The sequence below is a fragment of the Apus apus genome, chromosome W, assembly GCF_020740795.1.
Source record: "Apus apus isolate bApuApu2 chromosome W, bApuApu2.pri.cur, whole genome shotgun sequence".
NCBI classification, from domain to species: domain Eukaryota; kingdom Metazoa; phylum Chordata; class Aves; order Apodiformes; family Apodidae; genus Apus; species Apus apus.
The window spans coordinates 2,860,160-2,877,341 of NC_067311.1; the positions used below are offsets into that span (position 1 = coordinate 2,860,160).

The window sequence follows — 17,182 nt, forward strand, 5'->3', positions numbered from 1 at the left end:
TTTAAATAACCTAGAGAATTAATAAAATTGTTTCATTTAATGGCAATTCTGTTACACAAACATACTTATGGAAATAATTTTTAAGCAGAAAAATATTTTAAATGGCCAGGTTTTTCAAAAAGTTATTTTAAAATTTGTTCTTTTTAATACTCAAGGTGAGTGAAGCAGGTGTTCACAGACCCCATGTTGGTGGAATTCATGGACGCAGTAACGATGGAGCTTATTCGCTTGTACTAGCTGGAGGATTTGAAGATGAAGTGGTATGTAATTTAGTCAAATCTCTAATAAGTTATTTTAAAGTTTATAAAGATGAAAAATGGTGCCTGTTGTTGATCCTAAAAGAAGTACTTATGAAAATATCAGTGTCACAGTTTGACTCAGGATCGGTGTCGCAAGCCGGTACCGGGGGGCTACCGGCTGTCAGGATACTTTTGCGACTCCCCCTCCCAATGTGGAGGGGTTTGTGAATAAGATCGAGGGTCACACGCGGCGCTGCCTCTCACGGAGCAACGGCCACCGAGGGACCGTATTTCAGGGTGGTAGTTAGAGAGCACCCCTCCACCCCACCACGCTCAGAAATTGCCTCTAAAGCCAAGGTTTGCTCCACGAACTAATAGGTTTATTAAGGGTTAACACAAACCGAGGGATGATGTTTAGGGACAATGCAGGTGTGAATGGCTACCAGGGATATCAATATGTATGTAGTGAGCAAGTGTCCTTTAGGGAGGCAATGCAAAGGTGCTTTTAAGGGAGAGGATTAAGGACCAAAGGGAGGAGGGAAGGAAACCCGACGCTGGTCCTCCTTAAGAGGTCGCGCTGTATGTGCGAGTATGAGGAAAGGAATGTGTGTGTGTGTGTGTGTTTGAGTGAGGTGGTTACCCTCCGGCGGCTTGTCCAGCGTTGGTCGGTGGCCGGAAGGCAGGACGGCAGGTCCGTGGTGTCGGAGGGGCAGCCTCTCGGCAGCGGGTGCAGCGCCCGTTGGTTTCTTCTCAAGCGGCAGCAACACGGGGAGGGGGCTCCGGCCCTGAACCCGGCACGCTCGGCGCTGAGGCTCAGGCTGGACCCGGGGCAGGCAGGCAGGCAGGGTCCCAGCACCAGTGTCCGCAGCAGGGGGGTGTCCCACGCAGAAAGCGTCCGAACGGGCCTCAGGGGGGAGGGAAGGGCCCACCTGCTGCCCTCGCCACCTTTTATACCCCCTGACCCACCTGTCCAGTCAGTGTCACTGTCCAGAGCCAAGGAGCGTCCATGAGCCCCACATTAGGGCGGTGACTGCCAGGGGCACAGGATGGCTTGTCGCCCATCCTTTCTGTCCCGGACCACAGCTGTTGTTTTAGGTTCCGTTGTCCTCGAGAAGCAAGTCTGTTTTAGTTCGTTAGCTGGGGATAATCAGGAGAGGCCTTCGCTGGCTTAAAAGGCATTTTGTTTAGACTTATGTGGGGAAGAAAATAACAGTTTCCCACATCTCACCCCGTGGCTTTTAAGGCAGCAAGGTGTAAAGTTAAGTTTTATGTGCATAAATGTATATTATATCTGGATTCCTGCCCAAATCCTTCTCCTCCGCATTTGATCCTTACCCTCCGTGGGTGTTGGCTGGAATATATATGTATGAACAAGGGAACAGTTCCCATATCATATAAGTATATACAATCACACGTCTAACAATCTAACATATCTTCAAAAGCTCCATGATCACTAATTATTACTAGTTTTAACAAATAAGTTATACACAGTATTAATAAAACATTGTAAACACTCAAATTTACCAATCATCTAGTCTAAACCACATTCTTACCAACATGTCAGACTCTTGTTATTTTTGACAGTCATTAGATTGTTCAATTGTTATTCCAGAAGAGAGCATTTATATTATCATTCACCCTTGAATCCCAGCTGCAGTATCAGACTCGATCACTGGGAATCTTGAGTGAAGTCATCTTGCTCAAGCACAGTTCATTCAGGAAGGACATAACGCTGGCTACACATGGGTACAAGACTAGGAATAGAATAATTGCAGTTATTATAACACAAACTCAGTTTTCAATTCTATTGAAAAAAAAGAAAAGAAAAAATTGCAGCCCAGAGAGCCAACTGCATCCTGGGATGTATCAAAAGAAGTGTGGCCAGCAGGGCCAGGGAGGTGATTCTACCCCTCTACTCTGCTCTGGTCAGACCGCACCTGGAATACTGCATGCAGTTCTGGTGCCCTCAGCACAAGAAAGATATAGACCTGTTGGAGAGGGTCCAGAGAAGGGCCATTGAGATAATCAAAGGCCTGGAGCATCTCTGCTATGAAGACAGGCTAAGAAAATTTGGGCTGTTCAGCCTAGAGAAGAGAAGGCTCCAGGGAGATCTTATGGAGGCTTTCCAGTACTTGAAGGGGGCCTACAGGAAAGCTGGGGAGAGGCTTTTCATCAGAGAAGATAGTAATGGTTTTAAACTGAGAGAGGGGAGATTTAGGTTAGATATTAGGAAGAAATTCTTCACTATAAGGGTGGTGAGGAACTGGAATGGGTTGCCCAGGGAGGTTGTTGATGCCCCATCCCTGGAGGTTTTTAAGGCTAGGTTGGATGAGGTTTTGTGCAACCTGGTCTACTGGTAGGGTTCCCTGCTCATGGCACCCCCAGGTTCCTCTGGGCCAGGCAGCTCTCCAGCCACTCCTCCCCAAGCTTGAAGCGCTGCTGGGGGTTGTTGTGGCCAAAGTGCAGAACCCAACATTTGGCCTTATTAAAACTCATGCTATTGGCCTTGGCCCAACAGTCAAGCCTGTCTAGATCCCTCTGCAGAGCTTCCCTACCCTCAAGCAGATTGACACTTCCACCCAGCTTAGTGTCATCTCCAAACTCATTGAGGCTCTCTATCCCCTCATCCAAGTCATCAATAAAGATGTTAAACAGGAGCAGCCCCAGGGCTGAGCCCTGGGGAACACCACTCGTGACCGGCTGCCGACGGATTTTAACTCCATTGAACACAACTCTTTGGACCCGGCTATCCAACCAGTTTTTTATCCAGCGAAGCGTGTGCACATCCAAGCCACTAGCAGCCAGCTTCTCTAGGAGAATGCTGTGGGAAACCTTGTCAAAGGCTTTGATAAAGTCAAGGCGGACAACATCCACAGCCCTTCCCTCATCCAATAAGTGTGTCACCCTGTCATAGAAGGAGATCAGGTTAGTCAAACAGGACCTGCCCTTCATGAGCCCATGCTGACTGGGCCTGATCACCTGGTTGTTCTGCAGGTACCACATAATGGTACTCAGGATGATCATCACCATCAGCTTCCCTGGGACTGAAGTCAAACTAACAGGCCTGTAATTTCCTGGATCATCCTTCTGTCCCTTCTTGTATATGGTGGCAACACTGGCTGATTTCCAATTGGCTGGTACCTCTCCAGTCAGCCAGGACTGCTGGTAAATGATAGAAAGTGTCTTGGTGAGCACCCCTGACAGCTCTTTCAGCACTCTTGGGTGCATCCCATCCAGCCCCATAGATTTGTGCACGTCTATGTGGTGTAGCAGGTCACTGACCATCTCCTCCTGGATTGTGGGGGGATCGCTCTGCTCCTGGTCCCTGTCCCCTAGCTTAGGGACATATAATGGGCATATTAGCTGAGAAATAGCAATAATTATTTTGAAAGTAAACTTCTTTTTTTGACTGAATTAACATTTGTAACCCAACTATTGGTTACATTGAGCTACTGTGAAAGATATGATCACAAATTGCATGGTTAAATGATTTGAAAGTATTTGTTCATCAAATGAAGTGGCTGAAGATATTTTACTTTTTCCTTGAGTTGCAAAATTGATATCCTACTTGTTGTCACTGGTTTTGAGTTGGGGTCAAAAACTGTTTAGCTTCCTCATGCATACATTTTGAGATCCATACTTCTGCTGGATTGAGGTAGTGTTATTGAGATGTTAATTTTCTTTCTGTGTTGTTCAGATTAACAAAGTTTGTTTCTTCATTAAATGGCTTTTGCATATAGAATCATACGGTGCCTCAACATTGAGGTTTAGAATGTCTTGGAGAATAGTATCTGCTGTGATCACTCACTCTTGCAGAACATTCTGAGGGTATATTAATCTATATATATTCTAGGGTAGTTCTAGTGACTCAAATGTGACTCCAAGCTAATATACTTATTGCTTAGATTCTTTATTTAATCTAGCTCAATCAAATCTAGTGCCTAGAATGTGGCATTAATAAACTGCTTTATGAAACAGTCTACTGTCCATTTTGGATAGTGTATCTACATCAATCTCAAGTTTGGGTAATCAGTCCCAAGGTGTCATTATGACTGTGTTCTACTTCCTTGAAATTGTACAGTTACAGCATTATTAATATTTAGATCTCTAGATTTGTCTGGATCTTATGGTGAAGATCCGGAACCTCTGAACCATTGCTTAATGTTTATTCCTTAATAAAAATGCTAGATCAGTTCTACCAGTGCCAAAGATGCATTGCCAAGACTGATTAATCACCCATTTAAATTATTTTAGATACAAATTAAGCAGCAATAAGAGCTTCAGATTTTAGTCAACACTTGTTATATCCAAAGGTCTGGGTAAACTGCTAGTCAAAATGGCATGCATGGTCTGTATCTATTCTAGCTATATGCCTACATCGTCTGGATCCAGTGTGAGAACTATTACTGATGCACTAGGTACAGAGGAAATGCTGTATCACATGTAAATGTCTTGAAATATGCCCCGCTGACTCTGTTGCTAAGGGCGCAGGTCCTTTGAGGTGTTCTAATTTCTGTTTATGTTGCTGAGGATCCAATATCAGAAACTCATTACAGTCATTATGTTGAGAATCTGTCTAGTGTGAGTAATCTGAACTGATTACGGAGCTGAAAACCTGACACCTGTTATCCATTTTTATAGATGCTGTCATGGTTCCAACATCTCTTAATTGCCATGCTGAGTTGGCACCTATTAGTTTGGAACTAGCGTTCCAGTGTGAGACATTGTGAGTTATCTCTCTACTATGGGAATAGCTAGCAAGCATCTTCCCATTCATTCAGATATCTATGATATTAAGGGCATATTTGACATTGCTTTGCTATATGGTATTTTTTAAAGTCATACTTTCTTGTTACTGGTATTTTAGATTCATAGGCAGGGTATTTTTTTCTGTTCTACAATAGTCTCCTCTCCACCTTCCTTTACATATTGTTCCATATTGTTGTTACCTTTCAGTTTATACAAAATGCTAATACAAAAAAGTTATCTTTCTTGTATAATTTTGTGAAATCTCTTGCTGTGTCCTGATCTTCAAACCCCTCATTGTCTCCTTTTCTGTACTTGCATTAGGTTGAAGATTACTTTCACAGCCTGAAAAATCTCATTTTCTTTCAAACAAAAGTACTATATTTAAAGCTTGTCTTGCATTTAATAGCTTCTTTTTTAAAAAGAGAATTTTATTCTGTTTTTGTGATGCTAAAGAAAATCTTAACCTTTAATCATATAATATTTTATATATTGACAGATACAGAGATACAGGAGTTTGTGTATACATGAGACTAAAGTCATAGAATCATACAGTCATAGAATCATAGAATGGTTGATGTTGGAAGGGACCTCTGGTGGTCATCTGGTCCAATCCCACTGCTCAAGCAGGGTGACCTAGAGCTGGTTGCCCAGGACCATGTCCAGATGGCTTTTAAATAGCTCCAAAACAGAGGTTTCACAACCTCCCCGGGCAACCTGTTCCAGGGCTCAGTCATCCTCACAGTAAAAAAGCATTTCCTTATGTTCAGAGGGAACCTCTTGTGTTTCCGTTAGTGCCCATTGCCTCTGATCCTGTCACTGGGCACCACCAAAAAGAGCCTGGCTCCGTCTTCTTTGCACCCTCCCTTCAGGTATTTACATACACTGATGAGAGCCCTCGCCTGAGCCTTCTCTAGGCTAAGCAGTCCCAGCTCTCTCAGCCTGTCCTCGTAGGAGAGACACCCCAGTCCCTTCATAATAGAGAGAATAGCATAGATGATCTTACATCTCTTTAGATGCTGGGAACCCTGAGCAGTGTAGCATCCAACAGACCCCTGATCCATGCATAGTACACACAGACAGACACTGCCCATAGCAGAGATTCTCCCATTTTGGTCATTCAAGCAATTCTAGGATTTCCTTACAAGGAAACAACTCCATTATTTTTACTGTTAAAACAAAAACTATGTTCTCATGAGAACATCTTGCTGCACTGTTATATAAGGAATCACTGGCACCCAAGTGGGAGGTGCCTGCAGGCTCCTCTGTTACAATGAGCTACTGGAGTCTCTCCTTCGGCCCAGAGATTTGTGCAGCATAACACAGGCCTGAAGGCCACACAGTACACGCAACCTAGCGCAGCAAAGCACGTGTATGCTAGCAGCATATTTTTTTAACAATTACACTGTTTCTCTTTAGACATTCGAGGCGTCTCATAAACAGTTGGGATGCAGATACCACTAACAAATTCCCTTTGCTGATTCTGTTGCTTCATTTGTTACGATTTTTCGACACAGTATAAACTAAGCAGCGTTTCTGTAATCATTTTATGGTCCTCTATAACCAAGGTTTCTCTGTCATAACAGTTTTCTGTTATTGCCAGTCATAAAATGGCTGTAATAATCTTGTAGTGGATTGGTATTGGTTCCAATATCAATTGATTAAAAACTTTTAATAATGGTTAGAAATTGTCTGAATTTTACTATTGCATACTAGTATGTTTAAGATTTTTGCTCTGAAACTTCGTATGAAAATTGCTAATTTGCTAAATGTTCATTTTATATCAGTGTTTTTGTGCTTAGCAAAAGATTTGCATTTTAAAAGAGATTCATTATAATTAATATATTTGTGTGTTTTCTAAAATACTTGCTTTTTTTACAAGTATTGTAAATTTCTGACAGGTCAAAGAAAAAATAATAGTGGCTTCACTTAAGCACTATGTATTTTTAAATTCTTTTTCAAATTTTTTTTTAAGGAGTGTTTAACCAACTTTTGTTCAGTTTTACATACTATTTCATCAGTAAATATAAACTACTACAGAATTATATCAGTTCATAAAATTTGTCTCTGAATTAGCCTTCTAAGTTCTTAGCAGTTCAGTACAACTGAAATCGAGGTATGGGTGACTTCTGCAAATGTAAAAATAATAATAATAAAATAAAAACAGCAACAAAAAACCAAAACCTTAGACACCTCTTTTTTTTTCTTTGGCTTTTTTTGCTTGATAGTAAATTAGCATAGTGTTAGTGAAGTACTTAAGTACAAAGTGCTTTGCTGTATTGGTGTTTAGTCCCATGAACAAGCAGAAGTGAGGTCTCTGAGTAATGTATCATGTGTTTTCCAGTGGGATTTTCTTGCAAGCTGTGAGGTTGGTGAATGAGTAAACCCTAGCTAGAATGCATTCCCTCTATTGGAAATATTTATGTGACTAAAAGTAATGCTTGAGGAGTTAAAATATTTTTTTAAGGCAGGTGTGTTTTTTTTTATATAATCACTTTCTGATTAATATGTTGCAACTGAACTAGTAGCTTTTTGCTGTCATGGTTATTTTGAAAGGACAATGATGTTAAAACTGAGCATGTGTTTTTCTTTGACTCAGGCAATTGTTCTTGTTTGAGTAAATAGAGCAAATGAAGGAGCAGGTTTTCAGTTCAGATGCTTTAATATGGAATGCTAAAATGGAGGATAATCTTTTTGCACAGGATAGAGGATATGAGTTCACTTATACTGGGAGTGGAGGTAGAGATCTTTCTGGAAATAAAAGAATTGGAGAACATTCATTTGATCAAACATTAACACACATGAACAGGTAAGCTTTTCAGACTAAATTTTTAAAATGCTCCAAAGAGTTGAGTTTTATTCCTTTAATTTAGAAATCATATTTAGCAAAATATGTTTCTTCTTACACATCATCTGCTACTGTAAACAGTGATGCCTCCTGCTGTTTAGAGGCATTTTGTCAAACATAGTGTTAGGTTGATTTAAAGAATCATTTATAACTGATAAAAATATATTGTTGTATTACAGGTTCAGCTGGTAGCTATGTATCTAGTTGAAATTGACCAACACTTATGAGAAGGCTTGGTTTTCAGTTTGCCAAACTTAAACCTCTTAAGCTGAAATTTTCTGTGCTGGATGTTTGCCTCAGGTTGTTCTTATAAATTTTCATGTTAAATGGTTTAACAGTTTATGAAGGTTAGGTATGAAGAAAGTATGTTAATTTGCCCATACTAGAAGAATTCTTACATATTTTTGATAGCTTCTAGTTCCTTCATACTTTGAAGAAAAAGGAATTAGTATTGCTTTGCCTTTAGGTTGTGTGTTTTGATGTCCTCAACAAAAGCTGGCCGATGTTTTTACCAAACTGTAGGCAAAAACAATTGACTGAAATTTAAAAAAGAGTTTGAAAAAATAAATTAGACATTTGTTTAAAGTATATTCTGTATATTCTGTGAATAGCCTGCCTAAACTCTAGGAATTTTCCATACCCTTACATTTTTAAATGTATACCATCTGCTTGAAGCAACTAACTGTGCAGTGGTTGTGGGTTGCTAAGGTTGACTTGGACTTTCTCTACCAGACCTGACATTGGATGTGCTGTGCTTCTGTCAAGTGCCAAAACTGAGTGGGGAGGCATTCTTTCATGCTCTGTGCTGGTACTCAGAGGAAAAAGAAGAAAAGCCTAACTTGGATAGTGACAGAGGAGGAAGAGATAGATGTAACAGAAACAAGTGCATGGAAAGAAGAGAGACAAAAAATATATTTTGGCAGCAGGCTTATAATGGCTTTTAATCATTAAAACAAACTTTTTACTGGAACCTGGAATAAAACCTAGACTCCTTTGTCTTGCTGTTCCTCTGCTCTCAGCAAATGGTTGTGAAAGCCATTGGCAAAGCGTGTGTCTGGTTGCTTTGTAGTAATTGAGGTGCATGGAGTATAATGTGGTGCTACTAGTTATCCATTTTGACTGGCTGGTGGTAGTCTTAGTTTTGGGTTTCATGTTCTTTATCCTTGTGATGAATGAAGGAGGACAGTATGTTTGCATGTAATAGAATCAGAATTGTTGGGTTTTTTTTCAAGAACTTTCCTTTTGTCTGTACAAAATAAATAATTTTAAAACCTGCATTACTTCACCTTTCCTTAGGTTTCTGTATATTGCAGGCTGTAAATTTTCCCATATTTTTTTAGAGCATCATTGTTTCTTTTGTGGTCTATGGTTGGGTTTGAACCTGATTTCAGAGACTTGTTCATCCACACTCAAATCAATGAATGGCCATAAAAATATTTTATGTTCAAGCTGTTTAGTCAGGGAGGGGTTCATGCTATCTTACTCCAAATATCTAAAATAGGACACCTATATAAATAGTGCATAAATGTGAGTGCTTCAGGAGAGACTCGGAGCAAGCTGGAACCTACTTCTGATCATCAATTGTATGGAGATCCAAATAGGTAAAAGGTTAAATTTAGACAATATAAATACTGTTGCTTAACGTTTCTCTACATTGTTATAATGTTTTTCTAAGAAATACCAGTTATCTTCATGAGATTTATTCCCGTGTTCCTTTTGGAAGGATAAAGGTTTATCCATAAAGATTTTCACTTCCTGCCAAAAACAATACTTTTCTCCCCTCATGCGTAGAAATTCTTATTTTCATTCATTCTTAAAACTAACATGTGAGGTGGGAGATGCTGCAACTAAAAAAGGAAGAACATTTTTGTGGTGTTTACTGATATTTATTTTTTCTGAACCTTTGATCCATCAATACTCTTCTAGATCAAAATACATAGAAAAGAACATTATGGTTTGCTTGTCTCTGAATTAGTTCATGGCATTTAATTTGTAAACGTAGGGAGTTAATGGGATAAGAAAAGTAATATTTGTTACAGATGTATTTTTGCATAGTCACTATATACTTTTCTCCATATGTTACTTTTCATTATATTAATTCATGTACTTAAAAAAAATATGCAGTAATGTGAAATAGAGAGATAATTTGCCATTGTTATGACTTCTTAAAATCCTTCCATGTTACTTCAGAAATATTTTTTTAAATGAAAAAATATTAAACCTGAAGGGATTTGGTTCTTTTATTTAACTATATTAGCTGAGTTTTCATGGTGAATATTTGGAACTAAATGTATTCCTATTCTCACACGTGCTTCCATTGGTATTGCAGTCTACTGAAGAATTCACTGCAAATTCTTCTGCTCAGTAAACATAATTGGATAAGGCAAACAAATTTGATTTTGTCACACCAATTCTCAATAGCATGTTGTATGAAGCATATTTAATGAAGATTTATGAAGATATTTAATGTGATTTTCAGGGCATTGGCCCTTAACTGTGATGCTCCATTGGATGATAAAAATGGAGCAGAGTCTAAGAATTGGAGAGCTGGTAAACCAGTCCGAGTAGTGCGCAGTTCAAAAGGACGACGGATCAGCAAATATGCCCCAGAGGAAGGCAACAGATATGATGGCATTTACAAGGTATTATGATTTTTATTATATATAGCATTACATTTTTCTTAAGACATGCTTTTTTGTCTTGTGTGCGTTACATAGCAAACTCTTCATTATTGCTTTTGAAGGAACAATTATTTTGTTACCATGAGGATAGTTTAGCCTTCCTCATTTTCTACTGAAATTAAATTGAAATATTTCATTCTGTTCCATCTGTGGCATTGACAGATTGTGTTGCAGTTCACGTGGATGTACATGTGGGAAGAGCTGTGCACTCTGACAGTTATTGGGCTACTGCCTGTCCTGCTGACCCACAGGCTTAGGCTGCAGCCCTGGCAGTCACCCCAGCTAGCTGGTAGCTGTGCAAGCCTACCCAGCAGTTTGAGGTCTCCAGGGAATTAGAAGGGCTTATTAGGCAGTGATTTGGGATAGTCAAATGCATAGTGGTAGAGAACAGGCAATGGTTATGCTCTGCAGCAGGCATTAATCAGCTAACTAGCCAGGCTATTCTGGGACAAGTGAAGGCAGCCACTCAGACAGAACTTCCTACCAGGAAAGCTGCTTTCCAGGTAGAGGGCTGCAAAGACCGCACCCTCACAGTCCTGGGTGGAGGAGGGCGCAAGCTCCACCTGTGCAAGGTGTGCTCTTGTGGAGTCACTCAGGCAGCGGGTAGAGGAGCTGCAGGAGGCTATGCTGTATTAGAGATGGAGAACAAGCAATAGAGTATATTTGAGACTTTGCAAGAAGAAATACTAGGGCCCCATGACACTGACCTCCAAGGACTGCCAAAGTGTCAACAGTGAACAGACAGCACCTTGGAGAAGGAGGCGCCATGGTCTCTGGTGACTCGTGGCAATAGGATATTGCTCCCCCACTTCCTTGTACATACCAGCCAACAACAGAGATGAAGTCTTGGCAACAGAAAAAAAAACGAGTTTGCTGTTTGCCAGGAGCCAAGATCTGGGATGTGAGGAATGCTCCCCAACTCTTTCCACCTATCCAAGCTCAGCCACCTCAAGTGCATATATACCACAGCATGTAGTCTGGGCAACAAACAGGAGGAACTGGAGCTCCATGCCAAGACTGGGAGTTATGATGTCATAAGATACTTGGTGGGAAAACTCAAGTAATGATAAATAAAATGAGGTGGTTAGAAGATATAGATGTATGTATTAAATTATGTGGGGCCTGAGCATGATGTAAATGGTATGGAATAAGGGGCAGAGATTGTATTGGCTGGGATGGAGTTAACTTTCCCCAGAGCAGCCCTACAAATGTGCTGTGCCTTTGTATTGGTAGCTAGAATGGTGTTGATAACACACCAGTGTTTGGCTACTGCTGAGCAGCGCTCCCACAGCATTAAGGCTGTCTCCAACATTTCCCCCCCCTCGTCTCCAAAGGCCATTAGGCTGAGAATGGACAAGATCTTGGGAGGGGACATAGCCAGGACAGCTGACCCAAGCTGACTAAAGGGATATTCCATACCACATGATATCTGCTCAGAAATAAAAGCTAAGAGAAAGGAGGAGGAAGGAGGGTGGTGGCATTTGTTATTATTAAATTTGTCTTCTGGAGCAACTGCTATGTGTATTGAAGCCCTGCTTTCTCGGAAGTGGTTGGATATTGCCTGCTGATGGGAAGTAGAGAATAAGTCTTGTGTTTTCCTTGGCTTCTGCACACGGCCTTTGCTTTTACTTTATTAAACTGCCTTTATCCACAAGTTCTTTTCCATCTTGTTTTCTCCCTGTGTCCTGCTGAGGAAAGGGAGTGATAGAGTGGCTTGGTGAGCACCTGACATCCAGAAAAGGTCAACCTATCAAAAACTCACATGACTGGAAGACTACAAGCTCTTTTGGAAAGATAGGAAAGGGGGAGATAGAGTTGCATTTTATGTAAAAGAGAAATTTGAATGTATGGAGGTGAGCTATGGAGACTACAAAAGCTCTATCAAATGCCTTTGGATCAAGATTGGAGGGATCATCACCAAGGGGGATCTTTTGTTAGGTGTCTGTTACTGACATCCCAAGCAGGATGATGAGGCTAACAAAATCTTAGTTTGGTTGTTCAAGCCATCAGAACCTGGTCCTCATGGGTGACTTCAATTACCTAGACATTTGTTGGGAAAATAACACAACAGTGCACAAGTTGTCCATCAGGTCCCTGGAATGCATTGAGGACTGCTTCCTGCTACAGATGCTGGACATGCTGACTAGGAACAGCACATTGCTAGATTTACTGCTTATGAACCAAGAAGACTTATTGGACAACATAACTACCAATGGCAACCTTGGATACAGCAATCAACATTGTGGAGTTTAAGATCCTGCTGAGCATGCTGAAGACCAGTAGTAGAACAAAGACCCTGGATTTTAGAAGAGCTAACTTCAATACATTCGGAGCTCAGCTGCTAGGGATCCTGTGGAAAGTATCCATGGAGGGCAAAGGAGCTTGTGAGTGCTGGGAGTCATTCAAGAACAACTTTCTGGAAGCATAAGAACAGTCCATCCCCTACAAAGGGAAAAAAAGAAGGCAGAACAAGAGACCCCCCCTGGGTTAACAAAGAGCTTTTGGCTGTGTTTAAAGGAAAAAAAGAAGCATACTGGCTATGGAAAAGCAGCCAAATAACCATTGAGGACTATAAGAGCCTTGTTAGGGTATGCAGAGATGCAGCCAGGAAGGCTAAGGCTCAGCTAGAACTGAAATTAGAGAACAACAAGAAATGGTTCTTCAGGTATGTGAGCAGTAAGCAGAAGCACAGGGAAGACATGGGCCCATTCCTAAACAGAGCAGGGAAACTAGACAGTAATAATGCTGACAAGGTAGAGGTTCTCAATATCTTATTTGCCTGTGTTTACTGGTGTAGCTGGATCCCAGATCACAAGATGAAATAGCTACAACAACATACGTGTTGATCCACCAGTAATAGAGAAAGGGCTGGTCTGCAGCCTCTTGCAAGGGCTCAACCCACAAACATCATAGTATTGTTAAGGTTGGAAGGGACCTTAAAGATCATCAGGTTTTAGCCCTCCTGCTATGAGCAGGGACACCTCCCACTCAACCAGGCTGCACAAGGCCTCATCCAACCTGGCCTTAAACACTTCCAGGGAGGGGGCTTCCACAATCTCCCTGGACAACCTCTTCCAGTGCCTTACTACCCTCACAGTGAAGAATTTCTTCCTGATGTCTAAGCTAAATCTACCCTAAATCTATGGGCCTGGATGGAATCCACCCCAGGGTGTTAAGAGCAGTGGCTGACACAGTTGCAAGACCACTGTCTATAATCTTTGAAAAATTGTGGAGATCAGGGGATGTCCCTGATGCCTGGAAAAGGGCAAATGTCACACCCATCTACAAGAAGGGCCTAAAAGAAGACCCAGGAAACTAAAGGCCTATTAGTCTTGTTTCAATCCCTGGGAAAGTAAAGGAACAAATCCTAGAAACTGTCAGAAACCTAATGAAGCTGGTGATTAGGAAAAGCCAATACACATATACCAAAGGCAAATCTTGCCAGACTAACCTGATCACCTTCTACAGCAAAATAACACCATCTGTTGACACAGGGAGAGCAGTGGATGTTCTTTACCTGAATTTCCCCAAAGTGTTTGACAGTGTTACCCACAGCCTTGTCTTGGACAAACTGGCAAGATCTAGATTAGACAGGTGGTCTGCAAGCCAAGTAGGAAATTGGTGAACAGGCAGCCTTCAGAGGGTGGTGATCAATGGTTTTTACTCAGGCTAGCAGCCTGGCACAAGAGGGATCCCCCAGGAATCAATACTGGGGCCCCATGCAGTTCAACATTGTGGTGGGTTGACCTTGGCTGGCTGCCAGGTGCCCAGTTTAAAGCCCATTTAACTAAGTTGGCCAGCCTCCTGCCAAAGATTCCTTTGCCCCTTCTAGACAAATGGATCCTATCCATCCCTAACAGGTTACAGTCATAAAAGAATGTCCCATTGTCAGAAAAAACAAAACCTTCATGATGACAGCAGTCACATAGCCAGAGATTGATATGTTTTATATGCCTATTTCTGGCTGTCACCCTGCCTCTGACTGGTAAAATGGAGGAAGAGATAACTTGGCCCCCAAATTTTTTCACTTGTTGCCCCAGAGCTCTGTAGTCTGTCTTGATTCTGCCCAGGTTATGGGTTGCGGTGTCATTTGTGCTCTCGTGAAAGAGTAATAATGGCTAGTAATCCACAGAATATGTAAGCTATTTTTGTGCGTGTTAACTATGTCATATTCATTCCTGGAAATCAATTGATTTCTTCATTCCTTCCAGCTCCCTTTCTGACTTTTCATACACTTTATATCTTCTTGGTATCTAGAATAAAGATGTGAATCAGATGTACTGTGTTTATCAAAATACAAACATTTCCCAACTGAGAGAAGAGATACTGTAAAATAGTAACATCATTCAAATTTACTCTCTTTGCCTTGAGCCAATAAAATCTGACTACCTGCATGTGTTTGGCTTGTGATAAAATCATTACTACCTAGCAGAATATCTGTTGAACTTTTGGGTAGAATTTCTTAAATTGGACTTGAGGATCTACTGTGTTAGCAAAAACATAAACCTGTTGTTATTTATCCTTAGGTGGTAAAATATTGGCCAGAAATTGGAAAATGTGGGTTCCTGGTTTGGCGCTATCTTCTGAGGAGAGATGATATTGAACCGGCACCTTGGACTTCAGAAGGGATGGAACGGTCAAAGAAACTGGGTCTGAGTGTACAGGTCAGAATCACTATTCACAAAGTTGCTCTGATATTCTGTTCAAATAAATGGAGTCTTAAATTTTAAAACTAGGAATGTAAATTAATTTTGAGCCCTGTTTTTCATATACCTCAATGAGGCAGGGTCTAATATAACAAATATTTTAGATAATCTGTAATTTGAAAAACTATTATATTGGCAAAGCAGAAAGAATTGTGGATGAAGCTCTCTGCCTTAACAGGAAAATATTCTGGATCAGGAAATTATGACTTTGAATACAGTTTTTTGATCCTTATGCTGGATAAGATTTATAAAAGTAACTCTTGTAATAGTTTAGTCTTATCTTAGAATTTAAAAAATATATGTTTTTATTTAATGGTAACCTGTGATTGAGGAACTATTATAGATAACATTTCAGGCAGGGACTTAAGCACTGTGAAATTTGTGGCAGATGGGAAGAATCAAAGTAGTTTGTTTTTTTTTCTTCAGCAAGCCGATCATTTCATTTGGATGTGATGTTTTGCTACATGACATCTTCAACTGTAACTTTCTCATTTGTGTAGTTTGAGTTGTAGATATGGATATAAGATGCCTTTTAATAAAAATTATTCTAGATCAGATCCTTTGACTTTATAGTTTTCTAAAAAAATATTAATTTAAAAGCTTTCCTGTTTATATAGAGTTTTAAAAATATTTTTATATTATTTCAATATGTAGTCATAGGGGTTTTCATTCTTTTAGAAAATAGACTTGTCAGTATTTGGGAATTCCTAGATGCTAGTGGATTTTGCTTTAAAACTGTTTTTTTTGGGTTTTCTTAGTATCCAGAAGGTTATTGGGAAGCCATGGCTAGTAAGGAGAAAAAGGATAAGGTTAAGAAGAAAACTGTGAAACAGGAGCCAACCAGCCAGAGTAACGGAAACCAGAAAAGGACAAATGATGATGGTATTTCTTTTTACTTACTAGTGTTAGAGCTCTGTCAAGTTATATACAAGAAAATAGTATGAAAAATACCAGGAAGTTGGAAATAATCTGAAATCCAAATGTGGAGTGTTAAGTGCGCAGTAATAAAATGGGAAGCTGGGGATCTTATGGTGCTGTTCCATACTTGTAAGGTTTTTTTTCTTTCTTAAATGTCACAGAAAAATGAATTATCTTCTATGTAGCTATGATCTGTAGTTAAAAACAAAGCTGGGCAATTTGTATAGGAACTTCATTGCATCATAGATGTGATTAGTGTTTTAGCTTTATAGAAATAATTTTGTCTTCCCTTTTTAATAGTTCAGACTACTACTGTTACTGTATCTTGTCGTAATTTTAAACAGGTATAGAGGAGACTAAAAATACATCCAAAGCCATGAGAATGGGAAATGGAGGGAAAGGAGAGTCTTTCCAACTAACCCAGCAACAGAAGTGGCTGATTAAAGAAGACTGTATGAACCAGAAATTGTGGGATGAAGTACTTGCATCTCTTAAGGAAGGACCAGTATGCTTGCAGCTTGCTTAAATTATTAATTTTTAGCCTTTCTTCATATAGAGTTAGGAAAAATGAGGCTTTGCTAAAACCTAATTCACTTGCTTAAAATTGCTGAATACATACTATCTGTATGGGTCATGTAGTTTCATTAATTTAAGGAGAAAGAAGAAATACTGTCATATTGAGACTTAGATACCTAATCAAAATATTTTTATCTCAAGTTTAGTAGATTATTCAACTCACTATAGAGAGAACCTTAAGTAAAAAGGAGGAAATACTTTCCTTCCCCAGCTGTCAAGAAAATAGGAAGGACAGTTCAGATTTGAAGACACTTGTGGATATTTTTTTTTATTAGTCTCTGTAATATCCTCCGAAATATTATGTCCTTGAACATTAATCAACTTTATTGATCTTCCAATTCATAGTTATTTTAGCCATTTTGCAGAGGAAAAGAAATAAAAATATCAGAACTGTAAAGGTCACTATCAAGTCAGTGAAAGAACAAAAGATTAGTTTGAGAATGGATGCCTAAAAATTAATGTATAAAA

At 40.0% G+C, this 17,182-nt stretch overlaps 1 protein-coding gene across 4 annotated transcripts in view; it reads left to right on the forward strand.

Annotated features, from left to right (window-relative positions):
* Window positions 1-17,182, forward strand: part of LOC127395165 (E3 ubiquitin-protein ligase UHRF2-like) — a 159,513-nt gene that overhangs the window by 129,608 nt on the left and 12,723 nt on the right. For 3 of the 4 annotated variants that reach the window (XM_051641665.1, XM_051641666.1, XM_051641667.1), the window contains 6 exons: window positions 156-260; window positions 7,688-7,794; window positions 10,313-10,475; window positions 15,041-15,178; window positions 15,979-16,102; window positions 16,483-16,643. In XM_051641665.1, the coding sequence (XP_051497625.1) occupies window positions 156-260; window positions 7,688-7,794; window positions 10,313-10,475; window positions 15,041-15,178; window positions 15,979-16,102; window positions 16,483-16,643 (798 nt within the window). The remainder of the gene's footprint in view (window positions 1-155; window positions 261-7,687; window positions 7,795-10,312; window positions 10,476-15,040; window positions 15,179-15,978; window positions 16,103-16,482; window positions 16,644-17,182) is intronic. The other variant, XM_051641668.1, reaches the window with a different exon arrangement.